The sequence below is a fragment of the Lipophrys pholis genome (assembly GCF_963383615.2).
Source record: "Lipophrys pholis genome assembly, chromosome: 11".
In the NCBI taxonomy this organism is placed as follows: domain Eukaryota; kingdom Metazoa; phylum Chordata; class Actinopteri; order Blenniiformes; family Blenniidae; genus Lipophrys; species Lipophrys pholis.
The window spans coordinates 5,404,631-5,425,137 of record NC_137631.1 but is presented as its reverse complement, the minus strand read 5'-3'; the positions used below and the strand labels follow the sequence as shown (position 1 = coordinate 5,425,137).

The 20,507-nt window shown below is 43.7% G+C and overlaps 1 protein-coding gene across 2 annotated transcripts in view; it reads left to right on the top strand.

Moving 5' to 3' along the window:
• The window catches only part of LOC308116252 (pleckstrin homology domain-containing family A member 7-like), a 174,555-nt gene that overhangs the window by 77,803 nt on the left and 76,245 nt on the right, over positions 1 to 20,507 (top strand). For both annotated transcript variants that reach the window (XM_080474325.1, XM_080474326.1), the window contains exon 4: positions 16,873 to 16,956. In XM_080474325.1, the coding sequence (XP_080330451.1) occupies positions 16,873 to 16,956 (84 nt within the window). The remainder of the gene's footprint in view (positions 1 to 16,872; positions 16,957 to 20,507) is intronic.

Here is a 20,507-nt window from a genome sequence, read left to right as displayed (position 1 = left end):
TGACGTCCTGTGACAGGACGAGCGATGGAGTCTTCAATATTAATGAGAATGACAAAACTAAGACAGACTGTGAACTATGTTCTTCCAAAATATCATGAGAAGGTGAAAGATAGTTTGACCAACACCAGTAAGTTAATCACCAGAGACATTTGGACCAGCAGAGTTAGACTGATGTTGCTCAATAGTTAAACTGCTCAGTGCATCAGGAGGATTTTACTCTGAGCCGTGCTACATGCTACATGCTACATGCTAAAGAGTTTCGGGGCTCACACACCAGCGATGCTACATGCTAAACATGATCAAAGTATGACCGATACTTATTAAGGGGAAGCTCGGTCTGCTGTCCGAGCGCAGTACACACTGCGTACTGCTCTGTGTGTGCCGTAGACGCAGTCGTGTACTGAAGCTTTCAAGTCACTTGTTGGTGCGAGTAGCGTCAACGCAGAGGCTGTGTAGAGCAGATTCACAGCAGCGCAGAGCCTTCGTGTGTCGTTCGCATATGGAGTATGAATTAGACTTTATGGCATTTGATAAGTACTCACAATGGTGCTGGGTATCGGCAAGTCGCTACAGGCAGGTGCGCGTACTCGTCCTTTAAAAAAGTGGACTCTGTATTGCTTACGAGCGCAGGCCTCTGGAGTCTGGAGTGAATTAATTTTGGCCAAATTAAATGACAGCATGGGTTAATCCTGTGAACATGTTAACATTACAGCAGTGTCGCGAGTGTTGTGTTGAGAGAGTCGTGGGCATGTAGAGTTTATGTCTTGCCTGGGCTCTGCCAGCAGGTCGTCCGTGCCAGTAATGCCACTGATGCTCGTGTCGGCCTCAGTTATTACTGGCACAGTGTTGATTTCCGTCTGCCAGCCCTGCTGAGTGTCCCAACTCGTCCTCTCGTGCTGCTGGACGTTCTCTTTATTTTACTGGGTCATACTGAAACCAGAGACGAGGCATGTTGTGGTGGTGGTGGTGGGGGGGGGTTAAGGCTGCCTGGCAACATAAAAGTGCTCTGATGTAACGAGCGGAATGATTCTTGGTGCATCAGCTGCCGGGGTCTCGAGGTCGTGCGCTGGATTCTGGCAGCCTGCCTGTCCTTTCTGTCTGAAGAAAAAGCAGCGAGTGTGGCAGGGAGGGCTCGGTGAAAGTGAACGAGGTGAGGGCTGAGTCAGAGGTGAACTGTGGGGGAAACTACACTGTGCAAGCTCAAATCCGGCTCCCGTGGAACAGAAATGTGGAAAGTGCTCGGTACAGAAAAATGTAATTTGACCTAGTGCAGTTTCAAGTTGCCACAACCTTCCAGCCTGTGTCCAACATTTCTCCAGCACAGGAGCAGAGCTTTACATGTGTTTTTAATAGGTCTTGTTCGGCAGCCAGATGAGCCGACATCTGAAATAAGTGATGTTTGATAACCCTCATTACCGCCATTTTCATGTCAGCGGGCACACTGGGAGCACTCGGCTCGCACTATTACTCCACAGTCATGTCTGGTTTCAGTGCTTCGTCTAACAAGCCTCCGTGGACTTACATTTACCTTCATTTAATCAAACAAGGGGGATAATTCTGGATGCTTTTCAGCCTGAGTGGGCGTGAGGAATGGAGTGAAAGGGGGAAAGAGGGAGATGGATGGTGAGAAAATCAAATGAAAAGCTGTTGGTGGTTGCGCTGTGTGTGTGTGTGTGTGTGTGTGTGTGTGTGTGTGTGTGTGTGTGTGTGTGTGTGTGTGTGTGGGGGGGGGGGGGGTGGGGGGGGGGGGTTGGTAGTGGATGGCTGTGAAACCTGAAGAGGAGGCGGTGTTGGTGGTGGTGGTGGGTGGTGGGGCAGCATAAAGCTGAACCCAAATGTGTCAAAGGCTCCTGCTCACCAGGGCCAAGGAAGGAATTCACTGGCAGCAGCGACGGCCTGCTAAGAATTCAGAGTGTGTGTCTTGTGTGTGTTTTTGTGTCTGTGGTGGTCAGATTGTATTCCATAGCTTCGCCCCCCCCCCCCAGGCCAGTGAGAAGACCACGCTGGCACGCCCTCCTCCGACTCGCTCCAGACAGGAGCAGTGTGAGGTGCACGCAGCAGTCCCATACATAGCTCAGAGGGGGACAAAAGTAATGACGCCCAAGCAGTGACCTCGTGGAAAAAAGCTAAGCACAGAGAAGAAAGAGCGGTATGAGTCTTTTTATTTGCTCTTCATTGTGCTGAGGGAGCTTCCTGCATCTTTTCATAGTTATGATTTTTGCCGTGCCAGCAGTAGCGCAAGGTGGATGTGGGCTCTAATGTTACAGCAGCAGCGGGCTGCTGGCAGGGCGACTCGTCTCTGCTGCCAGCCGCCAGCAGCGCAGCACAAAGTGTCCCGCAGATGTTGCCCGGGCTGTTTTCAGAAGGCGTGCTCAGTAGTCGTGCCAGTGTTCGATCTTCTGGTCGGTTGGTGGTGGTGGAGCAGCTAGTGGTTTCTTTGCCTCGTTAGGTTGTGTTCAAGTAAAAAAAGTCCACATTTCAGTCCTTAAAATTACTCTCAACAGTGAGACAAACCAAACCCGGTAATGCCAACTGAAGCAGTCAGATCCTCTCTATGCTTTATTGTCTTAGTTCTTCTGAGCTTCCCAGCTTTGCATTGCAGTGCCCGCAGTTCTTTAACAGATCAGGATGCATTGAGTTGAAGTTTCTGACGCCTGATTCATGCAGCTACCTGGAGGAAGGTGATCGGAGCCACTGAGCAGGCAACACTTTGAAAATGGTTACCAAGGTGGAAGTCTTTGAAAATGCTCGGGTCTCCCTGTAATCCGGTGGAAACGAGACTTTCTGGAAACGCTCAGACTCTGAACTGAATCGACGATGAATGCGGTGCTACCGAGCATGCGCAACACGGCCGTAGCAAAAGGTTCTTCTGCACATGTGCGAGTAGATGGACAATAAGAACAATGTTTCCTCCAGAGTGTCATGACTGCCCATCCATGTTCTCCTAGTTTCATAGTTGAGAGTCACCGTAATAACAATCCAAACTGGTTTTCTGTCCATGCGAATGTCTGTTCATTGTTAATGTTTAGAGCGTATTGTTCTCTGCCTGCATGTGTGGTTTCATTACAAAAACAACCAACAGCGCCAACCTGTGGCCCAACATGCTAACTACATCATTTTCAGTGCTTCTGCCATTTGGCTGCAAACGTACATTATTTTCAGAACGTAGCCATGTAAATGTGAAGTTTTTCCTGAAACAAAAGCGCAAACACGATGCGCCTAAGCATGTGACTGGTTCCTTTGGGGAAAAAGGCCAACGTTTTTGGCTGATCATCCACACGAGACAGCGTTTTAGGAGCTCGTAAACTCTTTTTTGTTTTGTTTTTTTAAACTCTGGTCAATTCTAAACTGCCGACTCGGCTTTCAGGTGTGGACCGCTAAGACGGTGCACATCTGTGGAAAACGATGATGCCATCGCCCCACCCCCACCCCCACCGCAGTCCTCGCTGTCGCCTAATAACCACAACAATGGCGCCTACAGGCTCCAGGTCAAGCGGCAGAAGCTACTGATACGGGCAGGTGGAGGAGCAGGAACATAGACCCATGTAACTCAGAGTTACATCAAAGTCTATTAGCGGAGTCTACTTCCATATTTCTATGTTCTCTGTGTTTTCTTCTGCGTTTTTGTTGTATTTGGTGAGTCAAAGCGCCCCTAAAGGCCTGGCATATGTACTACATGCCCTGAAGCCTCGTGTTGAGCCGTGTTCATAGTGACGTGTGGACAGAATTTCTTTTGTGAATGCCGGGGAGAGAAAATATTTTGGCTCGTGTGGACGGGGTCTTAGTTGGATCTGTTATTGTCACATGAACAAACAAGCAGCACCTCAGCAATCCAGCTTCATTGCTGCTTTCCAGAGTCCACAAAAGAGACGAACTCACTCATGATTACAAACAAATGCTCTTCATGTCCACCGGAGATCTTCCTGTGGCCTTCACACCGTACATCTCTACTTGCGAACAGTCATTTTATTTTACTGTTGAGGCTTATGCGCTGTAAATTCCTATTCTGTGTGGACATGTGCTTTAAAGCTGTGAGCATATCTAGCAATTAAAACTGTTGTTATCAAGCCAAACAGGTACAAATGTCAAGTTTATGTCTCTCAGGTGGCGAGACGGATTATGTAATTTATGCAAAACAAAAATGAGATAAATAACTTATTTGTGCTCGGAACGAGGAGATTTCTCGAGTGATACCAGCCTGCTTCCGAGAGCTCTCTGAAACCTCCACATTCTCAGTCAGAAACGTCCAATTTTCCCCTTTGATACGTGTAACCTTACCAACCTTCCAGTTACACAGTATTCCTGAACACTGCTCTCACGGTTCTTTTTATAGCAACTACTTGAAAAGCAAAAGCATCCGTAGATCAAGCGGCAGGTGCAGTGGTGGTTGTCGGATCAGATACTGTAATATTTGCTTGTACTAATCACCATCATCTCCACACTGTCGCCGGTGAAGACATTTAGCAAGAAAGTGCTCACCCATTGTTTTTCATTTTCGTCTGTTTAAAATGAGTAAATGGACTTTATTTACAAGGTTTAATTCCCATTACACTGCCAGACACATTTACTGACACACTGCGAGGCACAGAGCTGTGGTGCAAGGCGCTCAAACCTGGAAATGGAACAAAGTTATATAATCAGGATCTTTAAATTGGAGGTCTGAAGTGATTTTATCAAAAAAAAAAAAAGTTTTTTTTCAACTTACAAATTGTAATTTCAAAGAAGAAACAGATTTGAAAGAAGGTATAAGAAGAAAATGACGGGCTAAATGGGGTTTGTGGAGCTTCCTCATCTGATCTTGGGGATTCTTCCAAATTATATTTGAACATATTATTAAACTGTGATTTTTCCAGAATCTACAAGTTGGTGAGTTGGCTTGTTCGATAGTGTCCGGCCTCTCTGTAGTGTTATTATGTTCAGGGATTGGACCGTGGGTCTGCAGCCTTTCTCAGAGTCAATCTGAAGGGAAAAAAAACAGAGTTGGAAATCACTGCCTTAGAACATTGCAGGACAATAATTCAGTGCTTTGAATTTAATCAGAGCTGAATAAAGCCAAGGCTGAACAGTCAGACATGAATTATTTTCTAAGAGCTGAAATATTTTCCTTAGAATAGCTTAATATGTGCACACTGTGTGAAATTGCTTGATTAATTCTGCAGTGAAGTGGGGGAAAAGCAAACAAATTGACATATTTCGTGGCGCTGTAATTTACCAACATTATGTTGAAAAATGATTTCAATCATCAAAAGTGCCATTGATTGTTTTTCTTTTTTTCTCTCTCTCTCTCTTTCTCTCTTTTGTTCACCAACCAGTTGTTTTGTCCAACTAATTTCCGCCTCAGTGTGGTTGTTGAGAGGAGGAGGAGGAGGCACGCCGGCTATTAGAACCTTTCACTCGCCATCAAATCACCCGAGCTGCGGCGCCAGCGGCCCGCTCTGAAAAGTCAATACTGATAACTTTTTAACCGACTTCTGCGCCGTAGCCAAATTGGGAGCTGCGGCATTGTGCAACTCAATTAGGTGTAGTTTATTTAAACATTAGGCCATGTACCAAAGTGTCGTTAAGCTGTTGGCAGCACCACTGGGTGCGAATGGGTTTTCAACCTCGTGGAAGGAGAGTGAGTGGCGTTAGTCTGTGAGATAGAGAGACTCAGATGGATTGGAAATCAAATTCCCTTCACATCGCTTATTCTCTCGGCTTGGTTACAGCACCTCTGTTCCATCTGAGTTTTAATGCAGAGTTGGGTCATTTAGTCATAAAGGGGATAGTAATTGGACTTTGCAGGAAACTGGAATCGTGCTGTTATACTTTGATCCAGGAAAAGCTAAAAAGTCACGCAGCCACGTTAAGAAAAAGAAAGTAAACCTGCACCCTGAGCTGATTAAACCCTGTTATGTTTCCCCATTTTGACTGAGCTTTGTGCAATTATCAAAGACTGTAATTACAAACATACACACACTTTGCTTTGGGATCTTATGTAACACACACATACACCCTCACCCACACGATGCCTGTAAATGTGCTGTGGCGCTCTCCGATACAATGGGTAAACGGGCACGGTGGCTCCGAATGGGAATGACCTTGCTGTGTTTCCCCACTCGGCAGCGGGCTGCACTCCTCCCAGCCCTCCCTCGCTCGCCGCACTTCAAACACATTTCATCTGGAAAATCCCTTTAAATAGACGTGACCTTTGACTGGGAGAACGCCCACACGCCACATCGCCTTTCTGAAACGCTCTCGTCTGCAACACATCTGCTAAAAGCAGGTTGCTCGCAGTTGATACAGACTATTACATGCTGTTTATCGCAGATAAGAGTTGCGGGCAGAGTCAGCAGCTCTGATTTGTAAATATCAGTCACAGCAGTGGGGTTGAAATGTTGCTTACTGGTGATGGATGGGCCACATTGGTGCAGTTATCATCACCGCTCATGTGACTGTATGAATATGAATATGTTAATACGAGTGCTGTCAAAGGATTCACGTTTTCAGTCAGATTAATCACAGAGTTGCTGGTGATTAGTTTTGATGAATTACGATTAATTATTATTCGTTTTTAATCTATATTAATTGCGTTTCATTTTCTAAAGAAAAGGAACTCCCTGTCCATCGTGTGGAAATGGTTTGGCTTTTCCCCGGACGACAAAACAACAACAACTGTGATTTGTTGGTGGCCGTCGTTCAAACATTGTTCAGATGTAATCTGTCATAACTCACCTAAAAAAAAAAATAATTCAGATATCTGAGCAGTAATATGTTCTAAAGCATTTCGATATTTGATAATCAGGTTGTAGACATCGGAGTTTGTTTAAATCGCTGCACTTTAAGAGCGAACTTAAGATGAAGAGGTTAACGGCTGCTCAGTTGTGTGAGCAGATGTGACTTTCTACATATGAGTACTGTGTGTGTACATGTCTAGAATGTATACAAGTATTTAATCTATTGTAATAGAATACATGTATCTATATTTGTTATATTTCCAATTGTGTCATTCCATAATAATGAGTGTACATTATTATATAAAGGGCGGTAAATTTCTTAGGTGGGGATCTTCATTATTATTCAATTTCAGCCCATGTAAACACAGTGCGTTTATAAACCACATCACAACAATCTTGCCTTATTTTAGATTGAGAGAGGCCCTCAGTGATGAAACATTCTAGTTCTTTTAAACAGCTAGTGAACAGAGAGCACTTAATAAGACTCTTTTATCAACATACTGGTAAACAAATACAAGCAGATGCTTCATTAGTTCCTGTTAGAAGATAAATGTGTTTTGCGGCTGGTTTACTTGAAATGACAGTTATTCTGAGTTTAGATAAAACAAAAGGTATGGAACTTTTTGAATTTGCTTTGACTCCATCTCCATGGAAACGGAGGAAAATGCAGCTTTTCTGAAACGCTGCTACTGCACATCTGCACCACGGCCGTAGTAAATAGTTCTTTGGCACACGCCCGAGTAGATGGACTCCAGGGTGTCATGACTCCCAGTCCAGATTCTCCTGGGACTTTGTAGTTTTTGACAGTCAAAGTGTGTAATGTTCTCTGTGCGTGTGTGTGTGTGTGTGTGTGTGTGTGGTTTCATTGCAAAACAGCGCCAACTCTTGGCCCAGCATGCTCACTACATTGTTTTCAGTATTTCTGCCGTTTACATGTAAACGGTCATCTTTTTTCAAAACGAAACCTCTTTGCAACGAAAACACGTAAATGAGGCCTAAAGGAAGGTGAGAAGATTTGGAATCCTTCAGCAATCCTTCCCAGTGAATGTGTTGATGATTAAAGTTTGGAACGCCAGGCAGACGTCCTCTGTCAAGCGATCACTTAGGCGTCACATGAAAGATATTTTGAAGCTGTCAGTCGAGCGCTTGCTCGGCCACAAAGTGTTTCGGCCATCAGGCTGAGCGGGAGCAGAGTGAGTGGCATCTCTGAGGATCGGGGCGACACCCTGAGTCCAGTCACTAAGCAGGTGCAGTGCTACTCGGACAGCGAAGGGCATCATGTGTGTTTACACACCACCACACACTCCTCATGCAAACATAACCTCCGGAGGTTTTCCCCACCCATCCTTCCTCAAAGCCATATGGACTCCCCAGGGAGGCAAAAGAGTCAAATGGAGAGGCGCCGCGTGAACCAGCTCGCCGCTGTTCAAAGGTTAAGATTTTCTTGTAAGATGAAGCTGTATTTCTAATCCCTAATGTCAAGCTTAGCTTTTACTGAGAAACAAAGCTGCAGGGGGGCTGCTCTGATGACTGGAGATCAGTGGAGCACCGACACAATCAGTGTTTCAGGCCAATTTAGTGCTTTAATTTCTTAAGTGCTTAAGTCTTGAGCTTTTTCTTCTTTTCTTTCTGAACAGCTTGTTTTTGGTCAGAAATTACATGGCACAGATGTACTAGCGGAATATCTGTTTTCATACTTATTTATTTTTTTAAATCTTTCACAAACCAAGTAGTGAAACAGAAGAGACGCCATCCGGCTCATGTCAGGATGAGTCTGATTCTGTCACTCTGCTTTGTCTCCTCTAACACAAGCTTGAGAAACAAAATAGAATTTTCTCCTCCAGCAGGTGCACAGCAAAGACAATCCTGATGACTTCTACTGAGATGAACTTCCCTTGCTGGGATCATCACTGTAAATTATTAAATGAGTGCAAAACAGTGCAGGAGCAGATAGAGCTGAGCGCTCGCTCCCACATCTCAGAAAGTAACCTTGCGCCAAGAGTGATAAATCTGTTGGACCAGTACTTTACATGTCATTATTGCTATGTTGTCGACATGCTTTACTGCACTGAACAGCTTTTCATGAATGAGAGTCGATACGTGTCCGTGCACTACTGACGGACAAGCACAAGAGAGAAATATAAGTAGTGGCAGCTTGTAAATCGCACTCAACCTCCAAGCACTGAGTGCTGCTCTGCTCATGAGTAACTTTAGCCTGCGCGTGGTCACGACTGGGATTTCAACACGTACATGTTCGTCTGTGGAAACTACGACTGAAATCTCATTTGGTCATTAGGAGTCTGTTTACACTTTAGGTGACGTTCTCACAGCTACTTGAACACACAGCTTTTTGAAAATGGCTCCCAAAGTGGAACTTTTTGAAAATGCTACGTCTCTGTGGTAATTGTTAGCGTTCTTCTGGGTGCACTTTACAAAAACAAACAGCGCCCACTAGTGGCCTGGCACAGCTCAGGGTGCAAGTTTACTTTCTTTTTCTTGATGTGGCTGCGTGACTTTTTACATCGTCTCCAGCACTTCTGCTGTTGCCGTGTAAAGCAGACACAGTTGTAAGAACGTTGCAAACGCGAAACTTTTCTGAAATGAAAATGCAAAAACGATGTTTTTTCACTCAAAACGTTGTGTAAGCAGAGCCTAAATTATCATAATCTTGACGATGAATATTGATTCGAGGAAAGTTCACTTTCATGGAAAATGCTACCGGTATTACTTCTTTTTTTAGTTTCCCTCTGTGTTTTTTTTTTTTTTTTTTTCAGCCATTGACAGTTGTAGCCAGCGGCATAGTGTTTTGGCATATCCATCCATCTGTGACAGTTTTTTCCTAACGTGATATCTCAGCAATGCTCTGGGTGAATTTCTTCAGATTTAGCTCCAATGTTCGCTGTGACTCACTGATCAACTCGCGAGACCTCGGTCACCAAAGGTCACTACAGCCTCGGGTTTTCTTCCTTTTCGCCTCAGTGTGGCATCTGTAATGTCTAATGCAGCTGGCCCAGGTCTCACTTAGTGATTATAATGTGTTGGATAAAGGGCAAAGTGACCGTTTTTACTACATGCGTTATGTAATAATAACTAGTTATATCCAACAACTCTGAAAGAGACAACAGGTTCCCACGGTGTGGAAATGTTAAGTGAAGTAAAAACTGCTTTGTTTTCAATTGATTATGCTGTTGAACTCTTAGAGTTTACAGGTAATTTAAAGATAGAAGCTTATGATCATGTTGTGGATCTATTGCAGCTGCATATCACTAACTATCATAACCAGAACCAGAAAACTGCATTCGAATCCGCTACTCAAGCCTGGAATAGCGAAAGTACCCAGAGATGTGCGCTTTATAGAGAAAACGTTTTTCATTTCTAGTGTTCAGGGGTATTGTTAAAAGCTTTTAGCGATGGTTCCAACATTTTCTCCTTCCTATGCAGGCCAGGTCAGCACTCTGAAGTGACGCCATCGCATCGGTTATATCATGCACTATTTTGAACCTCGCCGCAGAATTGAAGGCCGAGCTGCTGATAAACAATCTCCCAGGACACTCACATGCCGTTCCCATTCATATTCTATGAGCAATCTGACATGGCTTTATCAGTTCACCAGCAGAGATACCTCGCATATCAGCTCCGAAATAAACAAGCCTTTGTCTGAATGTGCGCGATCGATATCCGAATTTACTGCCGGGCTCAGCGGGAGGATTTGAAGTGAGCTCAATCCCCGTGCTTCATAAACACATTGTTACCCTTTAACGTTCGCGAAGAGACAGGCTTATTAAGTTTAACACATTGCGTTTCATTTCGTGCAATCGCTATGAATTCTGCAGGCAACTATCAGATGTGACACGTCTGTGTGAATGAGAGAAGCTCTCCGAGTTGTCATCACTGCAGAACGGCTGCACTCTTCAAGTCCTGCATGATATGATGATTTATTACTCCGTAAAATGTTTACTGAGAAACACCTAGGAGCCTGCCTCACTTCACACATTCACACTTGCTAATTGGCAGTTTATCCTGCTATCATAATGCAAGTGAGGAAACTATTCTTGTCACTTTTATTTTGCAGTATTGTTTTTTTTTTTTTTTTTTTTTTTAATCCTTTCATTTAATTCACTTGTTTCTTCTTCCACACAGCTGCCACTGTGCAGTTCTACTCGCGCATGTGCAGAACAACTGTTTATTACGGCTGTGGTGCGCTGTAGCAGTGTTTTCAGAAATGCTTATTGGTCTTCTTATAGTCTGCAGCAGTTTATGTTCTATTTCATCCTAACTCACCTCTATCGCACCTCCAATATGCTCAATAATAAATTGTGACGTTTTACTGTATGATAAATAGGTTTACAATCCACTTATACAGTATCTATTGATCATGTTTTCAAATGATTGAAAATTGTGGATTCCTCCAGCTGCACCTGCAGCCACCCAGCATGTGTTTTTAATCAGTGTCTCTAAAATGTCTACTCAGTATTTGTGTGAAAGGAAATTTTAAAGCCTGATTTGAGGAGACGGTTCAGACAGAAGTGAGGACTGTATCTCGGTGAGGGCTGCACAAGCTGCCATCAGCATGCATTGAAGCTCTTTATGTGGCAGATGAGACCTTGGTCATGGTATTTTCAGGTAATTACAGAGCTGCTCAGACAAGAGTGAGCTTTCAGAAAAGGGAACTGACAGGAGAAAGTTCGGACACCTTGTTGTTTGTTGGCACTGTTGTTTGTTTTTGGAATGAATCCACACACACACATGCAGAGAAACATACCTATATAGTCTAACAATGGAAGGTACGCAGCATTTGAATGGACAGACGATGAATCGAATGACAAGTGACTCTCAACTATAAAACCACCAATATGGACTATAAAGCTACAATGTGAACTGGGAGGCGTGCCCCTCTGGAGGCCGCCATGTTCGAAAGTGTCCAACTCCTCACACACGTACAGAATGACTATTCGCTCCGTCGAAGGAGTAGCGCAGTAGCAGCGTTCCCACGGTCAACAAGGAGTCGGAGCCCGAGCTTCTCCAGAAAGTCTCATTTCCCCGTTTCCACAGAGACGGGGTCGGAGTGTTTTCAAGAAGTTCCACCCTTGGGAGTCGTTTTCCAAAAAGTTCCGTTGTCAGTAACTCAGAGCACATTTGTGTAAACGGACACCTCAGGTGCAACCGAAGTCTCGACTTGAAATCAACGGTCCATTAAATGGAGGAAGACGTCTGGACAATGGATGGAGAAAACTGAATGACTGAAAAAAAAAAAATTAAATCTGCACCAAACTGAAGGACACACAATACCACGTGCATCGATCAGTCTAACATTGCTGACACGCTGCAGCTGCTGCGAAGTGTCGGCCGTCGAAGGTTTGGCAGCACAGCCAGGAGAGCGTCTCCACCGCAGTTCGCGGCTCAGAGGCCTCTCAAGACGATTCCGTTTCTCTTTTCACACCACAGCTGATCGATTATAATTACATCCTGTGCATATAATCACTGTTTCCTAGACCCCCTCCCACTGGGTCGTTATAACGAATCAACCCTGGAGAAGTGCTACTATTCAGAGCACTGGATGTTTTTGTCCCGTAAGGCCGAGTCCTCCGGCGGCATGACTAACACCATCTCCAGCGGCGTGCCGCTTTCCTGCTCTGTGGATTAGGAGCAAAGGCGTTTCATGCTCCTCGGCGCCCTGTTTTGCATTTCACTCGCTGGAGAATTTTTTACGGCCAGCTGTCAGACATGCATGCATAAATGTCAGCATGGAGCCCTGTTGGCCACTGCAGGTGCTTCATAGAGGCATGAGGAATATACTCACTGTATTGAGTTCCTGACCCCCAACAAAGGAGAAAATACAAACCTCCTCCAGCTATAAAGACCTGTGACAAATCCTATAACACAAAATGGAATTGTTTTGAAATGTTGACCCCCCCCCCCCCCAAATTTAGAGCAAAATCTGATTACTTGGCATACAATGAAGAAAAAAATGAATGATCGGGGTTTTAAAGTTTAAAGAGCAAAAAGGATTCAACAGGTAACAAAGAGCAGGGGAAATAGTTAATGCTAATAATTAAAAGTTTGGATCTGTGTTTTGCGACCAATAAGGCTAATGACACAACGAGAAGGAGGTTCAAAACAGCAGAATTAAACTAATATGCAGACTCACAGGTCGCTTGTAGAAAGGCTTAAATAAGGCTGCTCATGCATCACAGCCTGACATTCCAGGTGGAGATCTTCCGTTCAGTTCCAATTTGAAGGTTGCAGGTCTGATTCCCCATTCCTCCCTGTCTACATGTTAAAGTGTCCTTGAGCAAGACACTGAACCCCAGATTGCTTCCACTGGATGGACTGAGCAAGTGTTAAATGTGATTAACGGTGTGAAACACTTTGGGGACGGCCCAAGTAGTGGAAAAGTGCCATTCAAGTAATATTCATTTCCTAAGTGTAACTGTGGCACTTATTTCTTGATGCTAATCAGTTTCAGCTTGTTACTGTTCAGACATTTTGTGTTTTTGTTTGAGAAAAGTTTCCTCTCTGCACAGCAGCATTTTGGAAATGTTGAAAACGATGTCGTCAACATGCCAGGCCACGAGTTAGTGCTGTTGGTTGATACACTCTAAATACTATCAGTGACTCAGAGCATTGTTGTTGTGACACCGAAATGCGACAAAACCTTTCCGTTTTCACGGGGGCCTTAGTTTTCTGCATCAAGTTGATATCGAATCAGATCTGGATCTTAAAGTTTGTCAAAATGTTTGATTGACCCTAAAAGAGACCTCTAACTGAAGTTCCAGTCAGATGTTCATTTACAAATAGATGAAAATCCAAATAAGAATACTGTGCGTGAAATTGACTATATCATCTGTGAGTAATAAATTATGTTAAAGAGGGGTTTTTTTTTGTCGTTGTTGATTCTGTATTAGTAACATTCGAGGTCAAATCTACATATTCTGAGCCACAGAGCGTCTCCACCCCCCGACGCACAGTGTTTGGGTCTCATGCTGTGAGCTAATGATGGCATTGTGCGTCCTTGCTGCCGTGTCACCGGGCGTCCAGGGAAACCTCGTGCTCTTGCAGGATTTCTGCTTCTGCGTCTTGACGCAGGGAATGTGTACAGCAAGACTGATGCAAGCTGCTGGTAAACGAGGAGCACGGCTCCTACGTAATGATTGTACCGAAAGCTCCAAACCTGAACACACACGCGTGTGTTTGGTGAGATTGTGTAAGCATTTTCCTCAGCTTCATCCTTCTCCGAGTGACTGCTAAGCAGCGCCACTGGAGCGCTGAAAGTTTATTCAAAGTTTGTTGTTGTTTATATCACCGCACGCTGCACTGAATATGTTTTTTTAGTTGTACCTGAGTCAGACTCTGTTGTGCCTGCATGTAAATTCTCTGTGAGTTCAGACTTTTCTTTTCAGTTTATTCTGTTGCATATTTTAATAACTGGTACAACAAAATCACAAGGAAAAAGAGACTGGAAAGTAAAGATGTCCACACTTGAGATTATGTCTTCAGATTAGGTATATAAGAATAAGAATAAGAATAATACATTGTATTTCAAGGCGCCTTTCTTGGCACTCAAGGACACCGTACAATCGGTTAAAACAGTATTTGATCCACAATACACATTAAAGACTATTTAACAATTGGAGTTGAGTTAAGTTGTTTTCTAAAAACTTTGCCTTTGATGAACTATAATTTGATGATCAATAGTCTGACTGCTGGGATTAGTGCTGTACGGGGAATCCACTGTCCTGTAGTTGTTTCAGTGAAGCTGCAGTTTCCCTTCGTACTCATCCAAACTCATGCAGTGAAGACAATTATCTTTATCTCACATCACAATAATCTAATGAGATTATTTTGTCGGCGCTAACATGTGTGACAGGATTACTGATGTTGCTGCGCAGTGGCATTAACTGTTTAGTTTTCTGATTGATCAAGCTTCAAGCTTCCGCCGCAGGTCTGTCTGCCGTCTACACTCATCACACTCAAGGTCGTGGACACGGAAGTCCATTCCAGCTGACCATGTGTGAAGGCACAGAACGCCAGGGACCGGCCGGCCAGTCCATCACAGGGACACACACGTGGTCTCACATGTCAGGATGATTTAGAATTGCCACTCGCGTGTGTCTTAAGGTCGGAGGACAAAGACGAGGACATGAACACACGTCACACTTCACACTGAAACCAACCAAAGAATTTTCTTGCTCTTTGGCGAAAGAGCTATATATTACTGCACCATCCATCCATCCATCCATCCGTCCATTTTCCCAGCTGACTGGGCGAAGGCATGATACACCCTGGACAGGTTACCAGTCCATAACAGAGACACAGCCACACACTCACATTCACACTAACGGGCAATTTAGAGTCACTCCTGAGTGGGACTGTGGCTGGAGAAAACCCAGAAACATACAGTTCCTCAAATCCAATGCGGACTTGAACCACCTTTATATGGTCACTTTTCTTCTCATTCTGATTGAATTCTTTCGAGATTCTAGGATCAGATTGTCCCGTGAATAAAGTAATGGGAGTGTTGTGCACAAAGATGTGACCCGATTCATTTCAGTGGATCAATCCCGTAATGCTTTGCACTGCGATGTGACACGAGCTCAGAATCCTCTTAACTTTTCATCTGTCAACCCTTTCAACTATTTTGAAGTTTTTTTACTTAAAAGAACTGTTTCCTGCACTCACCAGTTTTCCTTTGCTCCCGCCATCTTTCTCAAAACGCCCCCAAATCAATGTCAAAATCAAATTTTGAATAACTAGCCGATCAGAATTTCAACCTGATTGTGAAAATATAGTCAGATTGAAGTCTTTATATGGTGCAAATTTATCTGAGTCGGCATTAAATTGGATTACTTTTGGTAAATGGAATCACTACTACTGATTTTGAAACAAGTATTCTTTCAGTTGTCCCTCTGAGCAGGAAAAAGTCAGAAAAGATCATGTTTATCTCGTTTCTTCTTTATTTACCCCCCCCCCCCCAACACACACACACACACACACATTAGGCCTTTAACCTTAACATTAAGCAGGGATGGAAAGAGTACTAAAATATTCAACTCAAGTAAAAGTGCAATTACTTTGACAAGATTTCATTCAAGTACAAGTAAAAATACCAGTCTAAAAAGTTACTCAAGTAAGTTAAAAATAAAAGAGAGTTGTTCTTTGTGAAATTGCTATATTATATTATAAATATTATTTGAAGTATTCTTGTTTTTGTAGTTTAATTGATGATTAGAATTGTGAGGATCTCTCCTCCTAAATTAGTCTTGCAGTGTTGTTAATGATTGGGTTTTGTTAGTTGGTTTAGTTTACTGTAGTTTGGTAACTGAAAAGTGTTTAAGTGTGTTTAATCTGGTCCCGCCACGGTGTTCCTGTTTGGGTATGTCAAAGTAAAAGCCTGTGTCACTCACAGGCGCAGGTCTTCCATGTTGCTTGACACAAACGTATATCCAGAGCACAATTCTCTTAATGTGACGGATACAAGTGCAGTACACTCCTTTTATAAAAATACACTCAAGTAAAAGTACTGAGTTTCAAAACGACTTAAGAAAGTACAAGTACACAACAACTCAATTACAGCAATGTGAGTAAATGTAATTCCATACTTTCACAGAGGTGACTTTAGTCTATTTAGACTTGTAGATTGTTGTGGGGCCGTGCGTCGGCCACAAGGTCGTTTGGACCGGGCACGTGGAGCATGCGCTCCGTTTGGGGCCCCATCAGGACAGATGTACACATACTGTGCTGCGACCCTGCCACCCTGCAGTGTTTATCCAGTCTAATGCTGGGACACTGTGTTTGAGGCTTCAAAAGACTGACTGACTGAGTCTATATGTGATGGAGGCCCAGGCCTGCACTGTCCAGCAATTGTGCTGAGGCCATCACTTTGGTCCTCTAAGGGTGGGGCGAGTGGCTGGCTGGCTGGGTGGGTGGGTGATCAGGGGTCCTGCAGTCAGCCCTCACATTCTACACAGGGCTGGGAAAGTCAGGGACGAAGGCCCATCAGGGTGGAGAGGTCGGCCAGAGCTCTGTGCTCCTCCAGGGAATGATCGGCTCGTGTGAACACAGCGGGGGTGAAAATCCAGAGTGATGTCTTCAGTGTTCACTGTACAGTCCTGGTGGCTAATTCCGTCTCTCCCCTCTCTCTTTCTCCTCCCCTCAGTCATAACCAGAGGACCACGGCGTTTTGCCATCCTGTCACCGGACAGATTTCTCCAGAGAACGTGGATTTCATCTTGCACGACCAGTGAGTGTTTCAGTTTTCCACAGCCCCACACACACACACACACACACACACACACACACACACACACACACACACACACACACACACACACACACACACACACACACACACACACACACACACACACATGCAGCAGCACAGTGTTGAAACGAGAAATACATTTTATGTCATGCAGGGAAAACATTTCAGAGTAAACACTCAAATTGGCTCAGATGTTTTTTTGTTTTTCTTTTCAGTCATGAGGTGAGCCTCTGTGAGCGGTCTGTTATATCATGCTCTTCAAAATGATGAAATGATACTGAAAGTAAGAAAAATCTAAAAGGGTTAGGGTTAAAACTTTGAGCGTTATATATATATATATATATATATATATATATATATATATATATATATATATATATATAGCTTTGTTGCAGTGTGTTTTTCACAGCTGGTTGACCTTCAACTTGACAGTGACTTTGAAACTACCTTAGACAAACATCAAAGTTCTCACTTGCATATATTTCTCTGCGTTAGGCAGGATCTACTTTTCGAGTGGGTAGATAGATGACAAAGACAGCATTATTTTTTATTTTTTTTCTCAATTCTAGCTGTGTTTGTTTCATTTCACTGGGGGATGTTTTTTTCCAAGTAAAGGAAGGAAAGAAAGAGGAGCTGTGTTTGTCAAGGACATACGTTGCTGTAGGAGTGACCTCTCTGTCTGGTGGTGATGTTGCAGGAATGAGTAAATTATTGCTCTCGAGTAGCGTTTTTCAAGGCATTTTCATTTTCTTTTTTTTCTTGTTTTCGAAATGTAGATAATGTTTCATGTGTTAACTGCGCTAAAAACTGTGATTTAATGAAATTAGTGTGAATGCCGTTCATGTTAATGGGTCACGCTGTTCCAATAAGCACCCCTGTCTGTGTTTCCACTAAGATAATCACCTCTAAATGCCCATATTCCACTGCTGGGGACACCGATGTTTACTTTTATTTGACTCTCCGCGATGCTCCATCACTCTAATAGACCTGATGAGTGCAGGTCTCCCAGGAATAAACAAGGCAAAGTGCTTACTCACAGCTCTTTAGAAAGCAGCTTGTATTGCTCTCTTAAGTGTTTTGTTTGGGCAAAGTTTCGCTGCCGGCGACTAAACCCGACACCCAGCTTTCTCCACGGCGGAGGAAACCTCCGTAGTCTCGGTTTTCAACGCGCAGGATGTGCTTTCATTTTGCTCCCATTTTGTAACGTGGGACAATTAAGACACGTGAATTTGGGACGAAACACATGCGCTTCCTGGAAGTTATTAAAGTGCTGCTCTCTAAAAAGATATAGAGAGAGAGGGATCGAGCAACGTGTTGCTTCACTTGGAGACCCTTCGGGGAAATGGAGTGCATACCTTCATCAGTCCTGCGAGAGACAGAACTCCATATCTTGCTCCTGGCAATTTTCTCTGAACCAAGTTTGCTTTCAGTGAACTACAACTCAAACTGTAGATTTGTTCGACAGCGTTCCCGTGTCCTGTTTTTTTTTTTTTTTTTTTCTTTATTTCATTTTCAGTCCACTGCCAAGCAGCAGCTCTGTGCGCTTTGCTTCGTCCTCTGTTTCTCTCAGCTGCTCACATCCACCTTCACACACCCCTGGGAGACGGAGTTTAAATTTAAATTCCAGCTTGCGGGAAACATTTCGTGAAAGCGTTCAAATAAAACGTGCCACTGGAATAATTCCTCTTCAGAAGACCTGTGGTACTATTCAATGTTTGAATGTCATTACGAGCGAGCGGGGTGAGAAGCAGATGGCGCAGAGTGTCTCGGTCCAAGGCTCGAACTCCCACCCACCACAGAACTGTGTCACATGAAGATACTTTCATAAAGGCTTCTTTGGTCGACATCAGCCTGTTGCTGATGGCTTCAAATCACACAAACATTGGATAATTAGTTCCACAGGGATTGTTTCTGGGACCCCTAGTATCCATGTCCATTTTTTTATTACTGTCCCAAGTTATTCAGCTCACAGGCAGAATATCTGAGTAATTAAAAATTATTCTTTTTGCCGCTTGCCACGTGAAATTCTCTTTTCCTTTTAAAGGATTGTCGAATTTTGGATGACTTAGCCTTCATTTAAATTTTCTTTCTCCAATAGAAATGCATGTGCGACCTACACAGTTGGCTCCAGATGATGGCTCGAACTGCACGTACAGTGCAATTGGCCTTTGACGCACAAGAAGAGAAAATGTACTTTTAACACTTTAAATAGCAGCAGACGGCACAATCGCTGTCGCTCGAATGATCAAGCGAAGCAGGACTTGAAGCTGCCTCATTGTCAGCGTCAAAGTCCTCGCTTTGAGGTGACTTTGTGAAAGAATGCATGCTACAGATTGTGATCTATGTCAGAAGGTCCATGTTATTTATTCCAATGTTGATTATCCTTCAGAACTGTCATTAGATGCAGACAGGCGCTGTTGCAGATTTATTGTTCTTGAAACAGTGGCGGCCTCATTCCTTCACTAATCCAGTGAAGAACAAATGTATTTGATAATCTAATGGAGGAGCACATTAAAACAGGATGATGGTGCACCGCAAATGCACAATTTTCAATTGCCCTTTTTTTTTCGCTTCCAATTTTCTCTTTTTGTCACCATATCGCCTGTAACTCTCACTTCCTGTCTGCATCATTCAATCACTTTCTGACACTTTTCTTTCTGTTCTGTCTTCCTGTGTTTTCTGCCATGGCTCTTTCGTACTCTCTTTCTTTCTCCTTCCGTCTTTATGTAAAATGGTGAAGCCTTGAAGTTGTCACATCATGAAAATCAATGTTCTTTTAATTTAGGTGTTATCTACAGCTTCCAGTAACTTTCTTTCTGATGCAGGGCTGAATCTTAAGCTGTTAAGATAACTGAATGAATGATCCTTGTAAACCTTTGCCCTGTAATTTTGCATTATCACTCTCCCAATAATTACATATACCTTGAAAGGAAGTGATCATTTGCAAGAACTGGTATCAAAGTTGAAGAAATGTGCCTCTTTAGAGTTTTTTTAGAGCAAAAACACAAACAAAGATCATTTTAGCTGTGTGGGCAGCAGAATTAAAGGACCCGTAAAATACCATATGCAGGGTTTTGTCATTGCGTGACTGTTGCCACCGTTACAAAACGTGGTTGATATTCCCTCGCTTTCTAAACAATTAAAATTTCCATCTTCTATATCGCTTCATCCCGTGCTGGAGCCAATCTGGACCAACTCTGGGCAGTGTACAGTCCATCCCAGGACAAACACAAGAGACACACTCACATTCACACCGGGGGGCAATTTTACACATGCATGTTTTTGGACTGTTGAAGCAAATACACACACACACACACACACACACACACACACACACACACACACACACACACACACACACACACACGGGGGGGGGGGGGGGGGGGGGTATGCAACGATAACCACTGCTCCACCGGGAGATTATAATGTAAGGAAAGATGAAATGTTTCCTCGACAGCACAGTACACACACGTCTCTCCAATGTTCCTGTGACCGGTGATTCTTGACATCCTGGTGAAGTTACACCGAAC